General features: G+C 35.9%; 1 protein-coding gene across 1 annotated transcript; it reads left to right on the top strand.

Moving 5' to 3' along the window:
* Positions 1-2,132: 2,132 nt before the first annotated feature.
* Positions 2,133-4,955, top strand: LOC149783447 (uncharacterized). Its single transcript, XM_089931689.1, has one exon. It carries the CDS (start codon positions 2,266-2,268, stop codon positions 3,916-3,918), a length of 1,653 nt encoding a protein of 550 aa, XP_089787815.1. The 5' UTR covers positions 2,133-2,265; the 3' UTR covers positions 3,919-4,955.
* Positions 4,956-23,726: the final 18,771 nt, after the last annotated feature.

Below are 23,726 nucleotides of genomic sequence, written 5' to 3'. Positions count from 1 at the left end.
TCTTCCGCGTTGGTTAGGATCACGTGCTTCATAAGAATAATATTGAAAATCACGTACAGAATCATCTTTAAGTACTGGTTTGGACATATCAAACGCGTCATTGGATTTTCGTGCAAACATTATTATTATTTGTGATGATCTAATTAAAATGTTATCGTCACCGGAAACCACTACCAGCTATCAAATTAGCAGTTACACTATCTTGCAACGCTTTGGAGGTAATTCCTGCTGTTGCGATCTCAGCTAATTTCTGATTTACGGCCTTATTTACTACGCTACTAACATTTGCCGGCATAGCTTCAGTGGATGGTAGTTTTACTGGCACCAACCTCTCGACTGGGTTTTTTTTTCGTATCAGCTGCGCTAGTCGATCCTTGATTGATTGAAATGCTTTCCCGGCAAGACTACCAACAGTGCCAATGGCTTTATCCTTGACAACATCAGCGGCTTTCATCGCGAATTGTTTTGCTAACGGTCCAGCTTTCGGAGCGATTCTTGTGACTAAATCCCTAACAACATCACCGACTCCATCTCCGTAAACAACCTCGTATACTGGTAATCGTGAGTTTACTACTCTGACACTTCTTGGTCTGCGAAAAGAATCGTGTAGTATCATTTTATTTAATTATTGTTTATCTAACTGAATTTGCTAGCAAATTTAATTATTAGTCGCTGTGGTAACCGTCTGCGAGTTCATCAATGAGCCCCCGGTAGATGCTGATATCCATGATGCCACGCTGAAATAGTCTCTGACAGATATCTGCGGCTTCATTTATAATTTCCAGAGAATTGTTTCCGGCACGTCTTCCTCCGATGAGAACTTCCAACCGTGATACATCATCGATGATATTATTAGGGCAGGCAATAAAACCGGATCCTAAACCCTCCCCTGTTGATGGTACAATTCTTGGGGATAAAATGTCTTGAGGCAAACTTTCAGAAGATGTTGTTAAGCTAATTATCGGCGACCTAGTTTGTTTGAATTTTTGGCCCCGCGGACTTCCTTCAGATGCAGCCTCGTATTCACTTAACGGAGTTAGGTCAGGATCTATTGCTCTTCGCCGTGAAGGATATTGTTGTCGTTCTGTGTGTTGCAACGGTGATTTTTCTTCTTGAGGTTGCGATGGTGGAATTTCAAGTTTACGTATAGCATCTACAAGTCTATCGTATTTTGTATCGTCCCTGCTGATTTGTTTTTTATTTTCACGTATACGATACGAATATTTGATAAAATTATCATCTGTCATAGAACCGTGTTCTGGGTTTAAAGACACATCTCTTCTAATCAATCCTAACAGTATTGTCTCAGGTAATTTCTCTTCTGGTACATTTTTAAGAAGTTCAATATAATCCGGCGTAAATCTTTTGGCGGGGTCAGTAATTCTCCCTGTTACTCGCTTACCAGCAGGTACTGACACAACAACTTCATCGGGTGGAGGCGGGGGTTTAAGTCCAGCTGAAATATCCTGTAAAATTTTCCTTTGCTCTATTAAAGCCTCTTTGGTAACAGCTGCGGATTTTTCAGTAGCTTTGGTCACGGGTTTAAATAATTCCTCCGTAGTCTCTGCAAAGCCTTCCCGTGCTTGCTGTCTTAGTTGTAATTTTTGTCTGACACTATCACGGACAGGAAGAAATTTCTGAATTGCTTCGAGACGTTCTCGAGCTAATCTAGTCGTATGTGCTTCTCCAATATTTGCCATTATTTATTTGTCAATGATTTAATTCCGCTAACATAAAAATGTTTTTCCTTGGAAACTCATTTCCCAGAGCAGCAGAGGGGATGGACCCGACCCATGGATTTTTCAATAACGACCCCGCCACGGAAACTGTTTCAGATTTATTGAAGTAACCCAAGTTGTCAGTGCAAACTCAACGAGTTTGTCCCTGGAAACTCTTCGAGTTTTCGGGGGACATTTTTTTTTGTCCTGTATTCTGAATAGAAGGGTTTATTTCGTCGAAATAAGCCCTCTATCGAGGAATAGTTTCCTGGAGGGGTTTATTGTGCAAAAAGTTTCGGTCTGTACAGCCCCTCTGCTGCTAACTCCTCAGGTGTGTTTTCCTTGTCCAGTGTGTAGAGCTTATACACCCGCATTGAATCCTGATATCAACATAGAACAGTGGGCGGAATCATTGCCTTTGAATAGCATTGTTTCTTCTTTATTAGATGTTTATGTTGGTAAAAAGACACGGAAATCATGTGAACCATGCATAAAGCTAGGAAAAGAATCATTGGCAACCTGCTTTTGTAAGGAATGTGACCAATTTATGTGCATGACATGTAAACAATACCACGATGGATTTCCTGCGTTAAGACCGCATGGTATCAGCAATGTAAATGATGGTAATGAGTCTTGTTTTTTTATACCCAATCTGTCCAGCATAGAAGTATGTCCCAGACATTCTGGTAAACGTATCAAATTCTTCTGCGATGATCATAAAACTGTATGCTGTAATACTTGCGTTATTCTGGATCATCGAAAATGCGATCAAGTTGTCATGATTGACAACATCCTTAAATCATTCGATGACACAAAGATTTCAAAGGAAGTGGAAGGTAATCTATCTAAATTTGAGGAACATTTAAAGCAAATAACACACAAAATCAAAGTTAATTCTGACACCATTCAAAAGGACAAGGCCGACATTTTGCATCATATTCACTCACTCAAAGCCCAGCTGATCGCAAAGTTACAGAAACTTGAAAATGATTTCATTTCATCTCTGGAGAGCAATTGCAAATTTGAAAATTTAAACCTTCAAGCCAAAGAAAGCAGAGGACAGAGTTTGATTACAGCTATCCACAGTGAACGGACTCAAATTGAACTCGTTATGATGCACGGGTCAGAAGTCCAGAAGTTCATTATGCTGCACAATTTGGATCAGAATCAGCTTAGGTACTTTCAAGCCATATCTGAGTATCAAAATGACATTAAAGAAGTCAGGATAAGATTGGACGTTGATAAAACGTTTCAGACGTTTGTTAATACCTTAAACGATTTTGGGAAAATTACTCTCGTTTGCAAAGATTTCGACTGTGCACATTGTCCAGGCATTTCTGGAACACGGTTTCAGACAGTTAGCGTGAGCGAACCCGTCAAAACAACGCTAAAGGAAGGAAAAGCCGTGAAGGTGTCAGGGTTTAATGTGAGAATATCAGGAGATACCAACATGTGTCACATATCAGACATTTTGTATTTGAATGATAGCCGAATACTACTGCTTGATAAAATGAATTCCAATATTAAGATGTTTGGACAAGATTATAAGTATCAAGAGAATATGAAATTACAAGGTGGTCCATGGTCTGCTTGCTCAATATCTGAGACCGAGGTAGCCGTGACGATTCCAGATCATAAAACAATTCAGATCATTGGGATTACGGACAAGATGCTGAAGGTCAGAGCTATCACAACCAGGCTCCAGTGTTGGGGTATAGCGGTAGTGAAAGACCAGTTGGTGACTACAACATTTGGCGATGAACATAGTATCCTAATACTAGACATGCATGGAAAGGAAATCAGGACCATCCGTCCGAACAGTTATCAAACTGACAAATTTCTTAACCCTTTTTATGTCAAACCGGATATCACTGACTCAGTCATATATATATCGTATCATTATGGGAATAAACTTGTAGCCTACACTATGAATTGGAATGTCCTTTTCACCTACATGAATCAGGACACGATGTATGCAACCGGTATCGACACTGATACAGAGGGAAATATTTATCTGTGTGCGTATAGCTCACGATGTGTCCAACAGATATCAGCAGAAGGGAAACTCATTAATACCCTTATATCAACGAAAGAAGAAATGAAAAATCCGTTACTGATCAGATTCTACACGGATAAGGACAGTTTTATTGTGACGTATGGTAACTGTGATATTGCTGAAGTCTATGATCTACGTGTTTGACAAATGTAGACTTTTGTACCTATTTATTGAGCAAAACATTGCTCAAATGGCCCAATAAACAACATGCAAGTTGTCATAATATTGGAAGAGTAAGAGAAACTATTTTTTTCCAGCCATAAGTTACATTCAGCTCTAATGATTATGAATAGTACGTGAGACTATCAAAATGCTACTCAATAAATGGGCAGACAGAAAGACTGAATTGATTATTTCTTTCATTTATTTGCGCTTATGTCATATATTCTTAAAAACTGTAATAGGCACACCCGTTCACAAACTAAACACATCTGTGATTTTTATGTATATTTGATTTAATTCAGTTGTTTGTAAGTTTTAAAATCTTTTTATTTTTAATTTCATTACATGTCAAAGTTAGTTGTAAACACCGAAATTTGTATCTTATGCTGACCTAGTTTCTGGCATTGATTGAGAATCAAGTAAACAAGTTCTGTTTTTTAATTCATCTTTGATGCGTTAATGATAATAGTGAAATCGAGGTTGTAATGGACTACGTGCCATTAGACTTGTAGATAACTTCTAAACCATTCTAGAATGTGATCACGTGACCATCATCCGTTTTGCGTCTCAAGTTCCTGTATACCTTTGTTTATAGAGAAATTAAGGAGTTGCGTTTTTACACTGGAAAGTGTGTGTTTGTGACCAGTTTGAGATATATTTTAATATTCGCTCAGATTATTGGATTCTAAAAGATAGTTCTTTTTCCTGCAAATATTTGACTGCTCATTCAGAATTCTTGGACAAAGACATTTTTTAAAATTTTATTCGGAAATTCAAACACTGGAATAAAATTCTCTGTGGAATTACAAAGAATTGTAGACGATACAGCACCATAAAGGCTTCCATTTCGGAGTTTTCGTCGGGACTCGAACTTGAATTCATTAGTAGATATCATTACTAGGACTTCCAAAATTGAATTCGTGGATTATTTTTGGATTTGATTCCTAAAACCGTTTGTTCTTTTTTTCATTTTTACAGTGTTTTGCCAAGGAAATAAATTATTGGTTAAATTTTTCAAAGCTGTTGTTTTCATTCTTTCTTTTATTACTGTTTAATAAAGCCTGAACACGTAACAGAGATTTCCTGGAATTACAAGTAACCATCTAATCTGAATTTTTTAAATTATCGCCACAAGAATAATCTGGAACCTTCGAAAAAAATCAATTGCTATTTCATCGTATATGTCATCGTTTTTTCTATGAACTGACATTTTTGAAGGACTATATGTGTTGCCTAGAACCAGTGCCTTTTTTGGGACAGTCAATTAGTTTTAATGATATCTAAATGATACGAACCTTTCGGTTTTTAATTCATATTATTTGAAATAAATATACATGCAAGTACGAAGCCACTTAATAACGGCGAGGGTAAAAGAAATGTATCGCAGTGCCTTTTGTACATTTATTTATAAGCAGATACATTTATAAATTTCACAAAGTCTTACATTCAGTTTCATACTTTCATTTTTGTCTAGTGGAGGGGGTCATATCCAACTGATAGGTTGACAATGAATATACTAATTACATCAGGTAAATTCCCTTATTATATATGTCAGATTTCACATTCAAACTTCAAGAATATGTTGCACATCTGAATGTATATCTATCTTCAGTCCTTTACAATATCATTCAATTTTGTTCTATTCTGTTTTGCTCCTCGTGAATATCATATTATCCGGAGAAACATTTCATCCTTGGTTGCAAACTACAATGGAACAAAACATATTGAAGTATTCAGTTTCTTACTTTTGTATGGACACATTGCAAATAATGAATATGTTATGTCATTAAAACTGATCAAAGTGAAGACAAAATATGACATTTTAAATTGTATTCTAAATAAAAATAGTAATCGTATATTAGTAAACCATGTTCCAACTTACTGGCTCAAGTATCTGTAAAATAACTAATACTTTGCACTGCAAACATCAGACCTAACTCATTACCTTGGTCTATTCTATCATAATTTTTATTCGAAGTTTATAAATATTGTAAAAATAATGTTTCTAGAATTATTCTTACTGAACGTACGCACACATATATGCAGAATGAGGTATCATTATCAGTATCTAAATAAATTATACCTGAAAAAGGCTTATTAATGAAGCTTTTAATGTACACGAAAAGCATGCTTGTTTTCCATGTAATACAAACAATGGAAATTAGTGTTGTTGATAGAAAGAAATAATAAAACTATTGTTCATAATAAGCGTGTATTGGGATATAGACATATGTGCAATGACTCCAATACAACAGATCATTAAATCTCTTGATTTCATGTTTGTTTCGGAGGGGTGGGTTGTTCGTTGGTTTGTGTGCGCTTTGTTATGTTGCTATTCTTCTTTGTTGTGTGTCTTATGTTTTGCACCATATCATCATCATGTATGTTACATCGTGCCAAGGCAAGAAGAGTTAAGTGCCTTGCCAAAGGACATATCATGGTGCCCGATATGGGCTGAGCTCATGACGGGAATCAAACCCAAAACTATCTGATCACAGGTCCAATGCCTAAACCATTTAACGACTGTTGCCTTTTGGTATAACAGTTTAAGTATCGAATCAGCAACCTGATTTTGTATGACGTTAAAGGCAAATGTATTCGTTACAGTAGGGCTATATAGCATGAGGCAAGGTCGGTGTGTCTGTATGCAACCTATTGCATCAAAATCTACCCACAATAATACATTGTAATGCAGTGATCAACATGCATATAAGCTCATACGACTACGAAGAAACTGGGTAAATTAGATAATTACATGACAAATATTTCCTCAGGTTATTTCATCTATTTATTTGCACATCGACCCACCCACCCACCATCCAGCAATCAACAAAAATAAATGAAACTCTTCATTTTCCAACTCCCTACAAACAATCATGTATTTGCAAACACCGTCTAACTGTGAGTTAATTTTAAATTAATTATAGTCAACAGTTTTCATCACACTACAAATCAACACCAATTCTTTTCACACCCACATATTTATTTATTTTTAAATCATACGAAATTGGAATGTGAACCGCGAATAGTTCAAAACTGCTTTGAGAATTCCCAGGTAGTGCTCACCCAAGGTTAATACAGGCTAGACAGGCAGCGAAAATGGGACTTTCAACCTGTAGTTTGATGCAGTTTTGTTGGGAGTCATTATGAAAAAGAAATACGAGCTTAATGTTTTTTATGTTAAGATAAGTTATTGCTGTGTTAAACAGAGATCCATTAGTTATATCTAAAATGCCACACGATTGTTATCGGATGTAACTCAACGTCATGTAAGACTCTTATTATGAAAATGCTTGCTAGTATTTTAAGAGGGAGCAGGAGTACTTACCCTGAGAATCGTAAGTAAGGCTAGGGATTTTCCAGAGCAATCAGGACTAATCAAATAAATAGATAGATAGACAGATACAGAGGGAGAGAGAGAGACGCGGTATAACACTTGGTCCATTTGAACAGGCGCCTTTCGCTGACCTAACTGGGTGGCACGCCACCTTCTAAATATCCGGAGATTTAATTATTGGCATATTCCAACACCCATTGTTCATTTTAGGTTCATGTATCAATCTAATATACTTAACGATTACAGCAAGGTCCCTCAGAAAATAATGTTTCTCATTTCATATGTCCGAAGAACGAATAACACAGCATGGATTCTGGGTCAGGCGATAACACTGTGTACGAGTGCGCGCGTGCGTTTATTCAGCACACCGGTAAAATAACCCTTGCTGACGCCCAGGGCTCGAACCCTCGATAGCGCCCTGGTTATATCAGTTTATAGAGAATAATTTAAATTATCTAGAAATTTTACACTGGGTAACGTTCCGGGATAGGAAACATTTACCCTCGCGATCAAAGGTTTATCTCAGGCACTAAGCAAAATCTGCCGCAAACTTCTCACCTGATCCTGTACTGAAACATAATGCCGGATTCTTTTTCTCACAGTTCTGAACAAAATCGAGTTCTGATTCAAAATGGTAATCTTATATTTATTGATGTATTTTTCAAAGAGAAAAACACCCATTAAAAAATTTCCCTCCTCAATGATAAAAGGTGGAAAGTTAGGTTTACACTGAAAAAATTCAGTGTAAAGTGTAATGGTCGTTTGAACAGATTTCAGTTTTCAAAGAATAGTGGCTGAAACGGTTTTGCTAATATCAATACACAGTGTCTGAATTGTGCACAGAAGAAAACTTGCCCAATGTTACAGGACTAAACATGATGTCCACTATTATCTATAAGATTAATGGAGACAGACAAACCAATGAAATAGTCCTCACTCAAAGTTTGATCAAGAACCGATTTACTCCTGAGACATAATAATGAGAATGTGAATTTAACCCCGCATTAGGGAAGCTTGTTCTATTTTGTATCAAAATGTAAATATCGATTGTTCTACACATGATACCCTATTTGTATATGTCCGGTGGGGTGAGTGTCCCACGAGGAAGACCAAATTATTCAGGTGTCTCTTATTACAGTGATTATTGTGCAGGGTATATCATGTTGATTGAATATTTCACTTTTTATTGACCGCTCCGTTGGCCTAAGTGGTTAAAGCGTCCGTATCGGATGCTGACGGGCGCGGGTTAGAACCCTGGTCTAGACATACCAAAGATATATAAAAATGGTACTAGCAGCTGCCACACTGCTATCATAGTAGCGATATGACATAAATTGTTAAAGCTACTTTAAAAATCAGATGTATATTCCGGTACCCACGTTTTGAATGCGTAATGAGTCCATCATAACGCCACAAATAAGAATGGCATTTACATTGTTCTTCCAGTATTAATTGCCGTTCAACAGGGCTGGATCCAGGAAATATGGGGATGGGTATTCACTTCTAAATGTGATTAATGTAGCAATTATTCACGAAAAATATGTCTTTTTAACGAATAAGTACTTCGTTTTCTAAGTAATTATTTTATTCGCGAATATTTGTTAGGTCATATGGCTATAACGTTCGTTCTTCTACTATTTGTGACATTTTTTTTGTGAACTCACTAAACAACATTTTTTATAATGTAAAACAGAGAAAGTAATTGTCTTTTTGATGAAATGTGTTTTTTTACCATATGTTCTAAGGACTGAACGTTGTTTTTTTTTTTTAACCTTAATCTGTTAATTTATATGCTTGTATAGATTTTAAGCATGTTTACCTTTTGCATATTAGGACTATATGTTATTTTTACTGTGAGGCTTTATCTTCTCAAGTTTTGTTGTATTCCAGATTTTATCAGTACATTTTCAATAGCTGGACAAAACATATCTTGATCCGATTGATAGTATAATAACGCCATGTTGTATCCATAATACTGTTTGAAAGTAAACATGATTTATCTCGAGACGAAATAAAACAACATAAAAATATCTTAGCTGAAAAGAAAATCGCAGCCGCCCAACACCAGTGCTTTTCCGAAAATTCAATCGCTGGTATAATAGATGCATTTGCACTGTGTATGTTAATTTTTGTTTAAGTTGTATTCTAAAACCTGCAAGTAAGTTAGGATGATTAAGCTAACAAAATTCCTGAGAGCCTGTGAAAGACATTGGGTTGACATTAGAGAGCTTGATGACTGAAACAGGAAGTGTTGACTGATGTCTGCACTTTGCAAGCTACATTATTGATATAATAGGAAGGAAAACTTTGACAGGGATACCAACACCCGGGTAACACGGTGAAGTGCTGTGGGAAAGTGTGGGAACGGCGTTCCTTTGGTTCTTTTGAGCATCCCCCACCCAGCATCTCAGTAGCATACGTTTCCTCATTTCATTATCGCGTTCTTTCACATCTTTATTTAGCACTACACCAGTGCCGGAAAACATATTTATCTAAGAGGACCAGCAAATATAAACCACGCTCACTGAATAAACGAGAAAATATTTTTAGTAGACTTCAAAATGATTTACAATTCAAACAGGAAACATCTTCTCTCTCCTAGTTTTAGGATAATTAGTTGTCTTGCAGTGGCGTCACTCGGGTTGGTGTCCCCCAGTGCGGTAGCTCATGGTGTCACCCCTATGGTCCTCCTTCCGTAACAGACCATACAGAATCCTTAGTAATGTCATTTTGGTGTCACCCCCTCTGATGGTGTCACCCGGTGCAGTCCGCACCCCCCGCATCCCCCTAGCGACGCCACTGCTGTGCCTGCTAGTCATGTATTTAACTATGATCGGTTATCCGCTTATGAAATCCGACTAGACCGAGCAGTGCCTGCTCTGTAAAATTTGCATTTTTTCATTTTGGTGTCACCCCTCTGAGATGGTGCCACCCGGTGCGGTCCACACCCCCCGCACCCCCCACCCCCAGCGACGCCACTGCTGTCTTGCAAAAGATTACTTGTATTGAACGCATTGGTATACGCAAGTCAATATCTAAACTATTTCTACTATGGAAATTGTCCAGAAGTGTTAATTTTCCAGACTGTCTTTCGCAAAATCAAATTTGGACATTATCTTGTCACACGTGACAAGTGTAAAACATGCCAATAAAGGATTATGCACATGATTATGATTGTAATATTCAAAATTAATATTTCACAAATACAACTGTTTTGTAAATATTAAAATAAGAACTTTGAATTAATTTTTAAAAAACACAACTGTTTTGTAAGCATTCTAATAAGAACATTTTGATTTTTTTATGTAACATGAAGACATGCTGTCAATAGCCTTTATTACATAATACAATTACTCAGAAATTTCCGAACATTATTTACTGTCGGAAACTATTCAAGCAACGGTACAGTTAAAAAGTACCGTGAGGCGCACCAACCGAAAATGATACGCAGTAAACCGTATTTCGGTAATACCGCGCATCTCAAATAAATACATACATACATACATACATACATACATACATACATACATACATACATACATACATAGTTAATGCTATTTCATTGTAAAATGTGTGTGCCTTGGCCGAACATGTCAACAAACCTTATTTTAATGCAAAGCAAATTTCTAAAGAGTCATGAAAAAAATCATCCTCTCTCATTTCATGAATGAAATACCAGTCTTCATGAGAAATCTTATTTGTTTGGTAAAAGTGTATAATTTCTATACAGATTGGATTCATTAATAAAAAGCGTAACTTACTTTCATAAAATATTGCATCGACATGCCAAAAGAATTTTTTCTGTGAAAAGATTAACATTCTTCACAAAGTTTTTTTTTTTGCATGAAAACGTCATTTTATTAGTAAAACAAAATTGTCCAGATGTGTAATGGCATACGTTTCGTAAAGAAAGTAAAGTCAATTGTTTTTGAGAAAGGCTTGTTTGAACATGTAAAAGCGACGTTCTTCGTGATGTTTGCATATTTCTCATACCGAAAGTAACTGTTTTCGTTAAAAACATTGATTGGATCCGTAATGGAATTTATTTCCTTATAAAGTTACATTGTTTGTAAAAAAATATGACTTTTTTGCGAAACAAATAGAATAAAGTCACTTTTCATGAATGGCTTTCACTAACGTTAAATAAACAGTTTCGTTAAAATAATGACATTCTACATGAAGTTTGCCCTTTTTATAAGTTGATGCTATTTTAGTCAATTAAACCCAACTACCATGGCAACAAAAACTACATTAGGCGATTTTCTTCGTAAGGCGATACAATCAGAAAATTACTTCTGTATGTGCTTTATAAGACAGTATCGATTCTTATCGATATCCGGCCATAATTGGTACCAGGAAACTGTAACGTATTAATTCTGTTTATCTATTTTCTTCCATACAATAGCCTGCTTATATTAAATGGTATTCAGCATGTTATCCTACCCTACAATCTTAATAAACAAATTATATTCCTCGTCTTATCAAATGAAAATGTCCTATTGTGAGTGACGATGGCATATCAAATGTACGACCAATACGAATATTTATCATTAGAATGTACGTGACGTTAATAATGTAGCATATGCTGACACGAATAAGCTGACGATATCAATATCACACTGTTTGTAATAATCATATTAAACCCATTGATTTATATTACCACCCCGTCAGTACTTGGAGGTACTCACGTTTTAGTCATACACTGCTTCTTTGCTAAAATGGACGACTGTGTTTAAAAGTTGCTACAATGTTGCCATAATCGAACGATGAACAAAAAACAAGAGATGTAATAAGTCGACACCAGGCAAAATAAAGATGAGGTCAAATGTAATCGGAGTTCACAGCTGCGTAGGAAGTGAGGCGGACGTACCTCTGAAAGAATTATGCAATGGAAAACCAAACAAGGGACTAATATATGCAAACTCAAATGTGTTCTGAGTTCACCTGGGTGACGTAATATTAGCAGACGAACTGCTGAGAGAGCAAGCTAAACAAACATAGTCGATTGAAAGCCATTGTTGAGTCTACCGCAGTTCTAAATATCCCTTAAGTATCACGAATATTACCATTTTTTTTTCTTATTCCGTGTCATACTAGGTCCTATGCTATAATGAAGCTTTGTCTGGATAATTCAAACGTTAATCTTTACATACATATATGCACATTTTCTTGATTTATAAACAACACCTATATTCTGTAACTTTTAAAACTAATTAGAACTGCAAATTACCGATGAAGGTCTTTGGGAGTGTGTAACCTACTCTTTGTTGGTAGGACAATTTTGTGTCCAGAGAAACTGTTTATTGATTTAAATATGTTAGTCATATTACAAGTCCCTACGCGAGCGTTAAGCAATCTCTTGAGCCGCCAAAATGCTTCAAAGAGACGGAATAGTTTCTTCTTAACTTAGTTAATACCAAAGGTAACGTAGCGGTTCTTATACATCAGGTGTTGCAAATCTTGACGCACCAAGAGCAGATCCAAAAGGATTTGCTCGAACCAATCAGATAACGTGGATAAATAAGTAACAAGAGACGGAGTCCAAACTTTAAGCGGAAAAATCATAGCAATTATAGGAAACTTCATCTAATTCGGCAGTGCACAAGAGAATTGATAGAGGGCTATACATTAACCATTCTAGGTAAAAAGAACCGGGTTAGGTGGATGTAAATTCGACACAGAAATCGCGCCGAGTAATCCATATTGATTGGATAGATTCGATAAAGAACGTGCCAGCACATGAACGACCAAATGAATAACAATGGGAAGAAAGGACAGAATAGTGGGAAGGAATGAAAAGAAGTGGGAAGAAAGGAAGTAGAAGTGGGAAGAAGGAATTAAAAGTGGGAAGAAAAAGGAAAATGGAAGAGGAGAAAAATGAAATTGAGGATACAGATGAGAAAAATGAACATCACAAGAACGATTGACTCTCTCACACATAGATCGTAAACTTTTAAATAATGAGTTAATATGTTAAATAGACGTTCGACCAACTAGGTCAAATACTACTACATTTTACTGATCAAGTTTTGACAACTTGTGTTGAATATACTTAATAAATAGACGCTTATGTTTTGTATACAGTTTTATATATAATAGGTCTTTAGTTTTTGTCTGTTTAGAGGTCGGTTTAAACTAACTGGCGACGTGACATTTTTTAATGCACAATTTTCTCCCGTATTATTCATAATGATGTAGCCTAGCCGTGACAGAGTTTAAGAAGACAGATAATTATCAACTCAATAATTACGAATTTAATGATGATATCATGTTCATATACGCCATACCAACCTTCGTCCCGTGCCAAAGGTCAGCAGACATTTTAACTCTCGGACGAAAATGATAATATCGGGTTGATAACGTGCATGATATGAAACTTGGCATATAATAACACCGACAAGTAGAGAACATAATCTGTATCGGCTTACGCTTGTTGAGTCTGTACATTAACGTACTGTATGCACAAGACGACCGCTGTGTTCTTCACCTGAGAATTGAAAGATTTCGTGTTATTTAACATTATTGTTCCTTTCTTACTACCAGAAAAAATAGATTATTTTATAAACAAGTATGAGCCTTCTAGACGTATCTTAATGTCGTTTAAATAAATAGACGGTACACAAATTCGGTCAAGTAGGGAAAATACTACCAGGTAGTAGATAATGCATGTTCTTTAGAAAATAAACTTGTGATTAAAATAAGCAAAATCGCAACCGCTTTACAAGCACAGACACGATTCTCACAAATATTACAATCTCCGATTTCTTTGGAGACATTCAAAAGACCCAAAGTTCTCCCTTGTGGACATACATATTGCGCTTTGTGTCTGCAGTCAGATATAAGCATCAAGGTGACCCACTTGGGAACTCCTAAGGTATGTTTTCCTTGTCCGGTATGTAGAGCGGATACAGTCTCATCTAATCCTAATATCAACATCTAACTATGACCGTAATCATTACCAGTGAACAATATTGTATCTTCATTATTAGATTCTCAGTTGGAAAACAGGCAGGGAAATCTTGTGACCAGTGTGAAGAGCAGGGAAAAGAATCATTAGCAACATGCTTATGCAAAGACTGTTTCCATTGTATGTGCAAGACACGTAGACAGTGTCACGACGGATTCCCTTCATTACGTCGGCATAAGGTCATAAACGTAAGTGATGATGTTGAGTCTTTGTCATGTTTACCCTGACCCAGAGTAGCCCAGTTTGAAACATGTATAATCAAGGTAATTCTGACGGGTCATTGTTTGATGTCGAACATTGCCGAAGGCTAGCACTAATCCGTTACGTAAGATTGTTGTGGCTAGAATAGAAGAACCGGACATCGGAGTTGCGAAGTCACAGACAGCCAATTATCACCTAGGTGTCGAAATGTTTCCAAGATCAAAAGAAATTGCCTGAAGAAGTGGAAGTGTCCTAACTTCTTTCCCTTGCAAACAGACAGACAGGTTGAACTGGCCGCTAAGACGATTGGACAGGGGCACAGCGCCACCCAATCAGAATCGAGATGGGGGGAGACCTTGATTTGGGTAGAATGATATCCCTGCGTTTTCCGGCAAAAGTTAGTTCGCTGAGAGAAATTACCCAGAGAAGAGTTTAGCGTAACTCCGAATAGCCATTCGTTATTGGCGGGAAAATCTTAGAGCGGGAAGGTCTAAGTACAGAAAGCTTCAAACGGTCAGTAGATATTTGTTCGGTCTTTGTGGAATGCGACTGCATTTTAATTGTAGGTCGTATGTATACTTTATTAGTACTAGAATCGTAGTACGAAGAATTATTTTGTTTTGTTAATATGTTTGCATATTTTGAAGAAATGAGTTGATATTTGTAAAGAATTATATAGCTTGCCAGCCGTCGTAAGAGTTAATATTGTAATTTACTATGTGGGTATTTTATAGTAGACTAACACATATGTTCATATGATTATAGATTTTGCCATTGTTGAATATTTGTAATGTACAGACATGCGTCTGATTTTGTCAGATTGTAGTACGATGAGATTAAATATATATGTGTATATACTGACGTGACGCAATGTATTGATGTCTGTATAACAATTCGCTGATACTGTGTTATTACGCCATTGTTTACCCTGCAACAAGTGTGTGGGAATTTCGATGTGTATGCATGCGTGGCCGAAACAGTGACAGTTATCTGATGGTTAATTGTCGTTATAGTGTGAGGTGAGGTTCGATAAAACATTTGTTAACGCCTTGTGGTTTTTCACAGGAAGCTTTGAGGGACAGACCAGTTAAAGTTTGGTCCCGTTGTCTCGGATAGAGAGACGGAGGAAAAGAGAAGAAAGGAGAGAACTCAGGACAAGTTGAAGTCTAGGAGCGAATTGGAGGAGGAGATAGTAGAGAAGGAGGAAAGGAGAAGAAAGGAAAGAAGTCAGGAGAAGTTGAAGTCTGGAGCGAAGTTGGAGGGTGAGATAGTAGAGAGAGGAAACAGACAAAGAAGGAGTTAGAGGAACGGAAAGAAGGAAGACTTAGCGGGAAGAAATAGATGAGTAGATGCAAGGACAGGGGGAAAATCGAACTCATACTGTAAATCACGGGATGAATTAGGCTGTCACTTGGTCGAGGGAAAGACGAGTGATTGGAAGTTATCGTTTTAAATTATCACATTTATTAAATTGTTATTGATTGAATTTCATCTTCGAGTTCTTTATAATTTAACCGTCGGCGTTGCTGACTGGGGGCTCAGAGCTGTAAATCTGCATCATCACTAATTTAACTTTCTAACCTAACGAGCCAGGGTGGAACTTTCAATTTAATTTAATTAAATTATATTGGGAGAACCCCACCCCAATACGACAGAACGTCACAGTCTTGTTCAGTGATTCCTAATCTTTTCACCATAGTATTATGCCCCAGTAATTCTAGAAAGCGTACCAAATACTTCTGCGGTGATCACAAAATAAAGTGCTGTATTACTTGTAGACTTCTGGAATCTCGAAAATGCGATCGAATTATCGCGATCGATGAAATGCTCAAGTCTTCTGATAAAAATATATGAAAAGAATTGGTTATCAACCTTTGCAAGTTTGAGGAACATTTAAATCAAATAGTACCCAAGATCAAGGTACATGCAGATAACATTCAAAAGGACAATACTTATATTTTGGAACAAATTCACTCCCTCAGAGCCACTCTGATTACAAAGATACAGACTATTGTAGATGTCATCATTGCATTTCTAGAAAGTAATTTCAAATCTGAAAATTTAAACCTTCAAACCCAAGAAGCCAATGGAATCAGTTTGATTTACCACTATCGACAGTGATCGGACCCGGTTTGGACTCTTTATAATCCATTTGTCAGAGGTCCAGAAGTTCGTTATGTTGCACAATTTGGATCAGAGTCAGATACTTTCGAGCCATATCTGAGAATCAAAATGACATTAAAGAAGTCAGATTCACTTTGAATGCTGATAAAACGTTTCAGACTTTCGTGAATACCATAAACGAGCTTGGGGAGGTAAATTTAATTTGCAAAGATTTTGATTGTTCACCTTGTCCAGACTTTTCTAGAACACAATTCCGGAAAGGAAGCGTTAGTGGAAATGTCAGAACTCACTGAGGGAAGGGAAAGCCGTGAAGGTGTTAGAGCTTAACGTTAAGATATAAGGAAGATATAACTTTCTGTCACAGTATCAGACATGTTGCACATAACGAATAGCAGAACACTATTGACTAACTATATGAATAGCAAAATTAAGATGTTTGGACCAAATTACAACCTTCAAAAGAGTCTGACATTACAAGGTGATTCATGGTATCCGTGCCCATTATCTGACACCGATGTCGCCGTGACGATTCCAGATTATAAAACAATCCAGATCATTGGGTTCACGGATACGATTCTGAAGGTCAGAGATATCAGCACTAGGCTGAAGTGTTGGGGTATAGCAATATTGAAGGACCAATTGGTGATCACTACAAATGACGATGAACATAGTGTCCTAATACTAGACATGCATGGAAAGAAGATCATGACCGTCCGACCGAACAATTATCAAGCTGACCAACCTACTGGACCCTTTAATATCCGATCTGATAAGAATAATTCAGCCATATCGACAATGATAGAGAAGGAAAGACTTATCTTTGTTGACATAAGTCACAATGCGTCCAGCAGATATCAGCTAAAGGGATGCTCATTAACACCCTTATATCAAAGAAAGAAGAAAAGAAGAATACACTGACGATCAGATTCTAAGTAGAATGGGACAGTTTCATTGTGACTTATGGTAGCTATGATATTGTAGAAGTGTATGACTTACGTGTTTGACAAATGTAGCCTTTTGCACCTATTTAATGAGCAGATAATTGCTCAACTGGCCCAGTAAACAACAGGAAAGCTGTCATAATATTGGAATAGTAAGAGAAACTATTTGTTACCACCCATATGTTACATTCAGCTACAATGATTATAAATTGTACCTGAGACTATCAAACTGCTGCGAAATAAATGGACAGAAAGAAAGACTGAAGTTAACATTTGTTTCATTTATTTGCACTCATGTCATACATTCTTAAAAACTGTAATTGACATACACCTTGCACGAATAAAACACGTGTGATTTCCTGGAATTACAACCAACTAATCTGAAATTTTAAAATTGTCGCTACAAAATTAATTTAAACATTCGCAGGAATAATTGTTATTTTATCATATATGTCATAGTTTTATTTTAAAAACTGACATTTTTGACGGGACTATCTGCGTTGCCTAGAGTCATTACGTTTATGGGGAGAGCCAATTAATTTTTGCTGATATTTGAATGTACCGAACCTTTGTTGTTTTATTGAATTCATATTTGGAAGAACTGTATATACGATGCTTTTCCTACACATAATTTGGACGAGAGTAAGGGAAATATATTTCAGAGCATTTTCTGCATTTAATTATAAGCACACGTGTGTATAAATTTCACATTCAGCTGGTAGGTTAAAAGTGAATATCCTAAACACTTCAGGTAAATTCCCTTATAGCTCCAAATTTCAGTCAATCATTTTAAATGTATTTTGATGCAAGTGATGTTGGGGTTGTTGCAGTATTGATTCAAAAAGACAATAATGGTGCGGATCATCTTGTGTGCTTTTTCTAAAAGAAATTAAAAAAGCAACAGAGAAATTATTCCACGATCATGAATGAATGTTTGTCTTTGATAATAGCATTGCAACACTTTAATGTACATATTAGTTCAGTGAGTATAATCCCCTTACTTTCATTGGCAAGATGACAAACACAAATCGAAGATTAATAAGGTTGTCTTTGATTTTGCAGGAATACAATATCGACATCATGCACGTCAAGGGAAAAGGCATTCTAATAGAAGATACATTTCCACGAGTATAGAAATAATATATTGTCTGTGTCATTAAATAAACATTTCGTCTCATGTAAATTTGTATTACATTTATATTTGACAATGAAATAAAAAAATAAAAAAGATTTATTGCATAAATCTTTTTTTTTTCATTTTGATGGAGGTGTTTGTTTGGTTTTTTCTTCATTTTATGCTGTGGATAAGGTAATGTTGTATCTAATAGTTGACCTTGTCCAAGATCAGTGACAGTTTTGCAAACAACATTGGATAACTATTTGGATTATCATCTTAAGCTGAGTCAAGGTCATACGTATTTGTCGCATAACCAGACAGTCTGTAATTGGTGACTGCCACGTCCTTTATTATAACAGACCTTCAAATTATTCTAAAATAATGAACTTTTGACATTTTCATCCGGGTTTTCATTCTATGTCTTTGTTTTCTATACAAATATTGTTTATCTGAATATTAGTCACTCGTGCGATAACATCTGAGCAGAATCAGTTTTATTATTCTTGTGTAAAATTTGATTGGGGCAGAAATTATTTCATTCAAAAGTATTCTTCACTGGAAATACAAAGTGCTTCTTTTTATATTCTTGGATAGAGAGGCTTTGAATTATAGTTAATTCAAGTGGGGATATATTCTTGGATTGTACTATTGTGATACATCAACAGACTACTGGCACATCGCCACAACAAATGCCATCACAGGCAGATCAACACCTTCAGCGTTGTAAATTATTTAGAATACTACTAAAGCTAATTCAGAACTTTATTCATTAGGACGTAAGTTGATTCTATGATCATTATGGGATTTGATTCACATTAACTTAAATTATTTGTATATTATCACTTTGTAATTTAGGAAAAAATGTTTGTTTAATTTTACAAACCGTGTTGATTTTCGCGCTTTCCTTTTATTTTGTTTAAGTTATAGAGTCGTGATAATAATGTGTATACAACACTTTAACAAAATTCTGAAATTTTTAAAGAACAGTAACTATTACTTATCGTCAAAAGTCGTTGATAGTGTGAGAAGACAATCACCAACGCAGTAGTTACGAACTCAAAGATTGTTTGAATCTATGATAAATAGTGAACCAATTAGCAAAGTTCATATCAAATCCAATAACCGCCCGCAGACCGTTTCAACCGTTATCAGATATTTAACTCTAGGACAAAATGACAGTGTTGTGCTGGTAAGGTACGTGATTTGGATTTTAAAAAAAACACAGACTCAGATAATTCTGTGCAGTTAGTTTTGCATTTAATGTTTGGTTCTTCAGGCACAAATTATTTTGGAAGATACGGATGCCGTCTTTTCATTTTAAAATAACAATTACGTCATTACGTAACGTCATAAATGATATGCATCTACATAAAACTTTTATAGATATGACAGGATCTAAAAGATACACGAGTCTCTAATGTAACCTGAATCAGTAAAATAATAAAATAAAATAGAGACAAACAGTCATGCATATAATTATATTGTTATAAATGATATACAATATATCAATTTTAAAAAAACCATACAATTACAATTTTTTTAAAATGATAAATAGTATATCCTTTATAACAATATAATTATATGTATGACTGTTTGTCTCTATTTAGTTTTATTAAAGTACTTGATAAGATAAATGGCATGTAATAACCCGAAAGCCATAGAACTTAATCTAATTCGCTATGAAATATGCTAACACTTCCGGACTCTATATATTGACGTTTTCTATGCACAATTCACAAACTCAACACAACGGTCATTTTCTTAACCTAGAAGTTTCACAACTTTTAATTTTAATGTATAGTTATAAAGTATCGTTCCATTCATACTGCCAGAAAATATGGATTATTGTTTTCACGCCAGAATAAGCCTATCTCAATGTTGACAAAATTAATGGATGGTATAGAAGTTTACGCTCATGGACGGTGTACTAGGAGCACATGGCTCTGTATTAGCTATTTATAGAGGGAGATACCGTTAAGTACATAACAGGTACCAGCAATAAGGTAAAACCTGTGCATGTAGAAAAAAATAGGTGACTTAACTGAAGCAAAATGGCGACCGATTACAAGCAGAGGCAGAATTCTTTCAAATGTTACAGTGTCCTATCTGTTTGGAGACGTTCAAAAGACCCAAAGTTAAACCTTGTGGACACACATATTGCGCTCAGTAGCAGGGAGGGTGAACATACCAATTTTGGAGCACGTATTCCTTGAAAACAAAGCTTCATACGAACAAAATGAAAATGCATGGTCAATAAAGTCAAATTTTCTCTAATTCTCTTAGCTCATTTTGTTACTTTACCTTTGTTGCTTATGTTTTTATATTTGTGCTTGTTCGTTTCCTCACGCGCACACTCATCGTGGGTCGCACTCTCCCTGCTGCTGTAGTGTGTGAGTAATTAAAACATTATTATATCAATAAAGGAATCTCGCACAGCTAGATGACTTCGAGGGCGATTAGAGGCAATTAATAATATATTCCAGTCCGTGATTCTGTCAAGCAAGAATTACAAGACCGTCTGAGTCTCAGGTGGAATTTGCAGAAGGTACGGAACAGGTATTTAAACCAATTGTCGAACCAACAAAGAAAATTGTTACAGCAAGTGAGGTTGTTCAAAAATCTCTTGAAGCATTGCCTGTTTATATTGCTGGCAGTCGTACACCACCCAAGCAACCTCTTCAATCACAACCTGAAGATGATACACAACCTCCACCAAGAGTTAAAGCTAACATAATGGACAAATTCACACCTGAAGGTATTGCCGCTATCAGTGATCGAGACCAAATAACTAATATTGCCGCGCTTGGATATTATGAAAATGAAAATAATGTAAAACACGAATATATTAAAACAATGAGATCTGTTGACTGGATTAGGGGTGTATGTCGCATAGCTAATGATATTTCTCAATTCAGATTTGAAAGAAATGCTATTCAGTTTGACATTTTTAACAAGGAAGTAGATGAGCATATTAAATAAGCAATGCCGGAAAGGGAACAAAGATACGAAGAGATGGAGCAGCAACTTGAAATAACAAAATCAGCAAGGAAAAAAAAAGAAAAAGAAATGAAGTTGAAACTTAAAGAGATTGAACGAGAAAGGAATCAAAAAGAAGAAGAAGATTTAGTATCTAAAGAAATTAGACGAAGAAGGGAATTACTTTCTTCACCAAGTAAGAAGAAGCAGACGAAACAACTGGAAGTGGCTTGTCCAACGGAGAACTTGATAAACTCTGTCCCAATAATGTCCTTGCCAATTTTGAACGATTTGAAATTCTGATTGGCTGAAGACGAGCCGGTAATAATTCTCCAGAAATTATTAATGAAGCAGCTGATATTTGTCAGCGACTATTTACAGGTGGCATCGTGGAAACTAAAGTTTATCGGTCTCTCATCGATGAAATCGTTGCTGATTATCACAGTGATTGAGGGTATGCAATTAGATCAGTGACAAGAAAATAAGATTATCATATATAATGCTTAACGGGGACCTATAACGGTCAGGGTGATAAATTCACGATTACCTACGTATACAGTTACTTACGCTGATGGACTCGGTGATGTTGTTCTGGATCTATTTAGAATGATAGACCCAAAAGCAATACCGATTGCAAAACAATTATCAATGAAAGCTATTGACGTTGTTCGTGATAAAGTTATTTGTGGCAGTTGATGATGTTGCTAGTAAAGCATTTTCAGCAATCAAGGATAGACTCGCACGAATAATACGATGAAAACCGCAGCCAGTAACATTACCCAGCAGTTGTAACAATTTGTGTTACAGCTGCAACAACAATTGCTGGTGTTCTTAATATCATTGCAAAAAATATATACATGTACAAATACAAAATTGCATCAGTATACAAAAAAGTTGCACATGGCGACGCTAGCATACTCCAAAATGAACTTTGTTGATATCATCATGTCTTAGCGATAGAATAATATAAGATACTGAATTTACAGAAATGATTAAGATTTACAGCGAGGCAATGACTGTATCAGATTCTACGTCCGATTTGAAAATCGGGATTTAGAATTAGCATTTAACAATTATGTCGTCATCGAAACAATTACTGCAACAGGTCGTCGCTAATACAATTCCGTCAAAAACCACGATGATATCAGCAAACTCAACCAATCGTGAGTCCAGCGTCAACTTTCCAACTGCAATTCCAGCGAAAGAAATAGCATTAGCACAATTACGAGTATATCGTACTTGGTCAAATATTATAACAAATTCATTCGGTGGCTTGCAAGCAAATAATTAAATGGTATTTGAACATAAAAATAAACTAGATAGAACCCGGATTGGCAATTTGTAGCTATTCACACAGGTTGTTATCAAATCGAATATATCAACGATGAATTTCAGCGCAGAATTAAATATATTAACGTAAAAGACTCTAAAATAGCTATCACTTTTCACGAACCAACATTATCATCCGCGATAGAAGTAAACTTTCTGGATTATGCTATAAGTATAAATAAATCGTCAATCCGAACAGTATTAGGATGGCCAAAGATACCACCGGTTTATCAAGGACAGATAGAACCAAAACGAGATGATTTACTCACGGATAACAAAATATTTATAAAACTTGCAGAGTATCGAAACACTCATCCATGTAACATAGCAAATATATCTTCTTATATTACTAAGGTTGATGGCACAAGACATCTAGTTGATTATATCATGAAGATATATCTGATATAGACGAGGAGAATAAAAATTTCATCGACGACAAAAAAAAAATTGCCGAGGTCATTAAGTCTGAACATGAACAAGTAAGTAATAAACTACGAAATTTATTTTCCAATGTCGCACAACATTACAACGATCATATAAAGCAACAAATCAATGAGCCAATAAGACATCTAAACCAGGTTGCATCAAACTTCGAGTTTATCAATAAAAAGATCGTTGTATTGTGATTGACTGGGGTGATCATGCAACGTATGATAATATTCCATAATCCCAAGATAAAAACATGTAAACGGTTGTTTCAAAGACACTACTCGATCACATAGAACAATTACCAAATTGTATTGTACCAGGATCTTATACCGACGAATTAACAAAATCACTCAACGACGTCATTGATCA

Source organism: Sinohyriopsis cumingii, chromosome 14 (genome assembly GCF_028554795.1).
Source record: "Sinohyriopsis cumingii isolate HCF-2022 chromosome 14, ASM2855479v2, whole genome shotgun sequence".
Taxonomy (NCBI): domain Eukaryota; kingdom Metazoa; phylum Mollusca; class Bivalvia; order Unionida; family Unionidae; genus Sinohyriopsis; species Sinohyriopsis cumingii.
This window is presented reverse-complemented; position numbering and strand designations above follow the sequence as displayed.

Coding starts and splice junctions, on each gene's coding strand:
- LOC149783447 (XM_089931689.1), top strand. CDS start 2,266: ATGTGCATGACATGTAAACAATACCACGATGGATTTCCTGCGTTAAGA.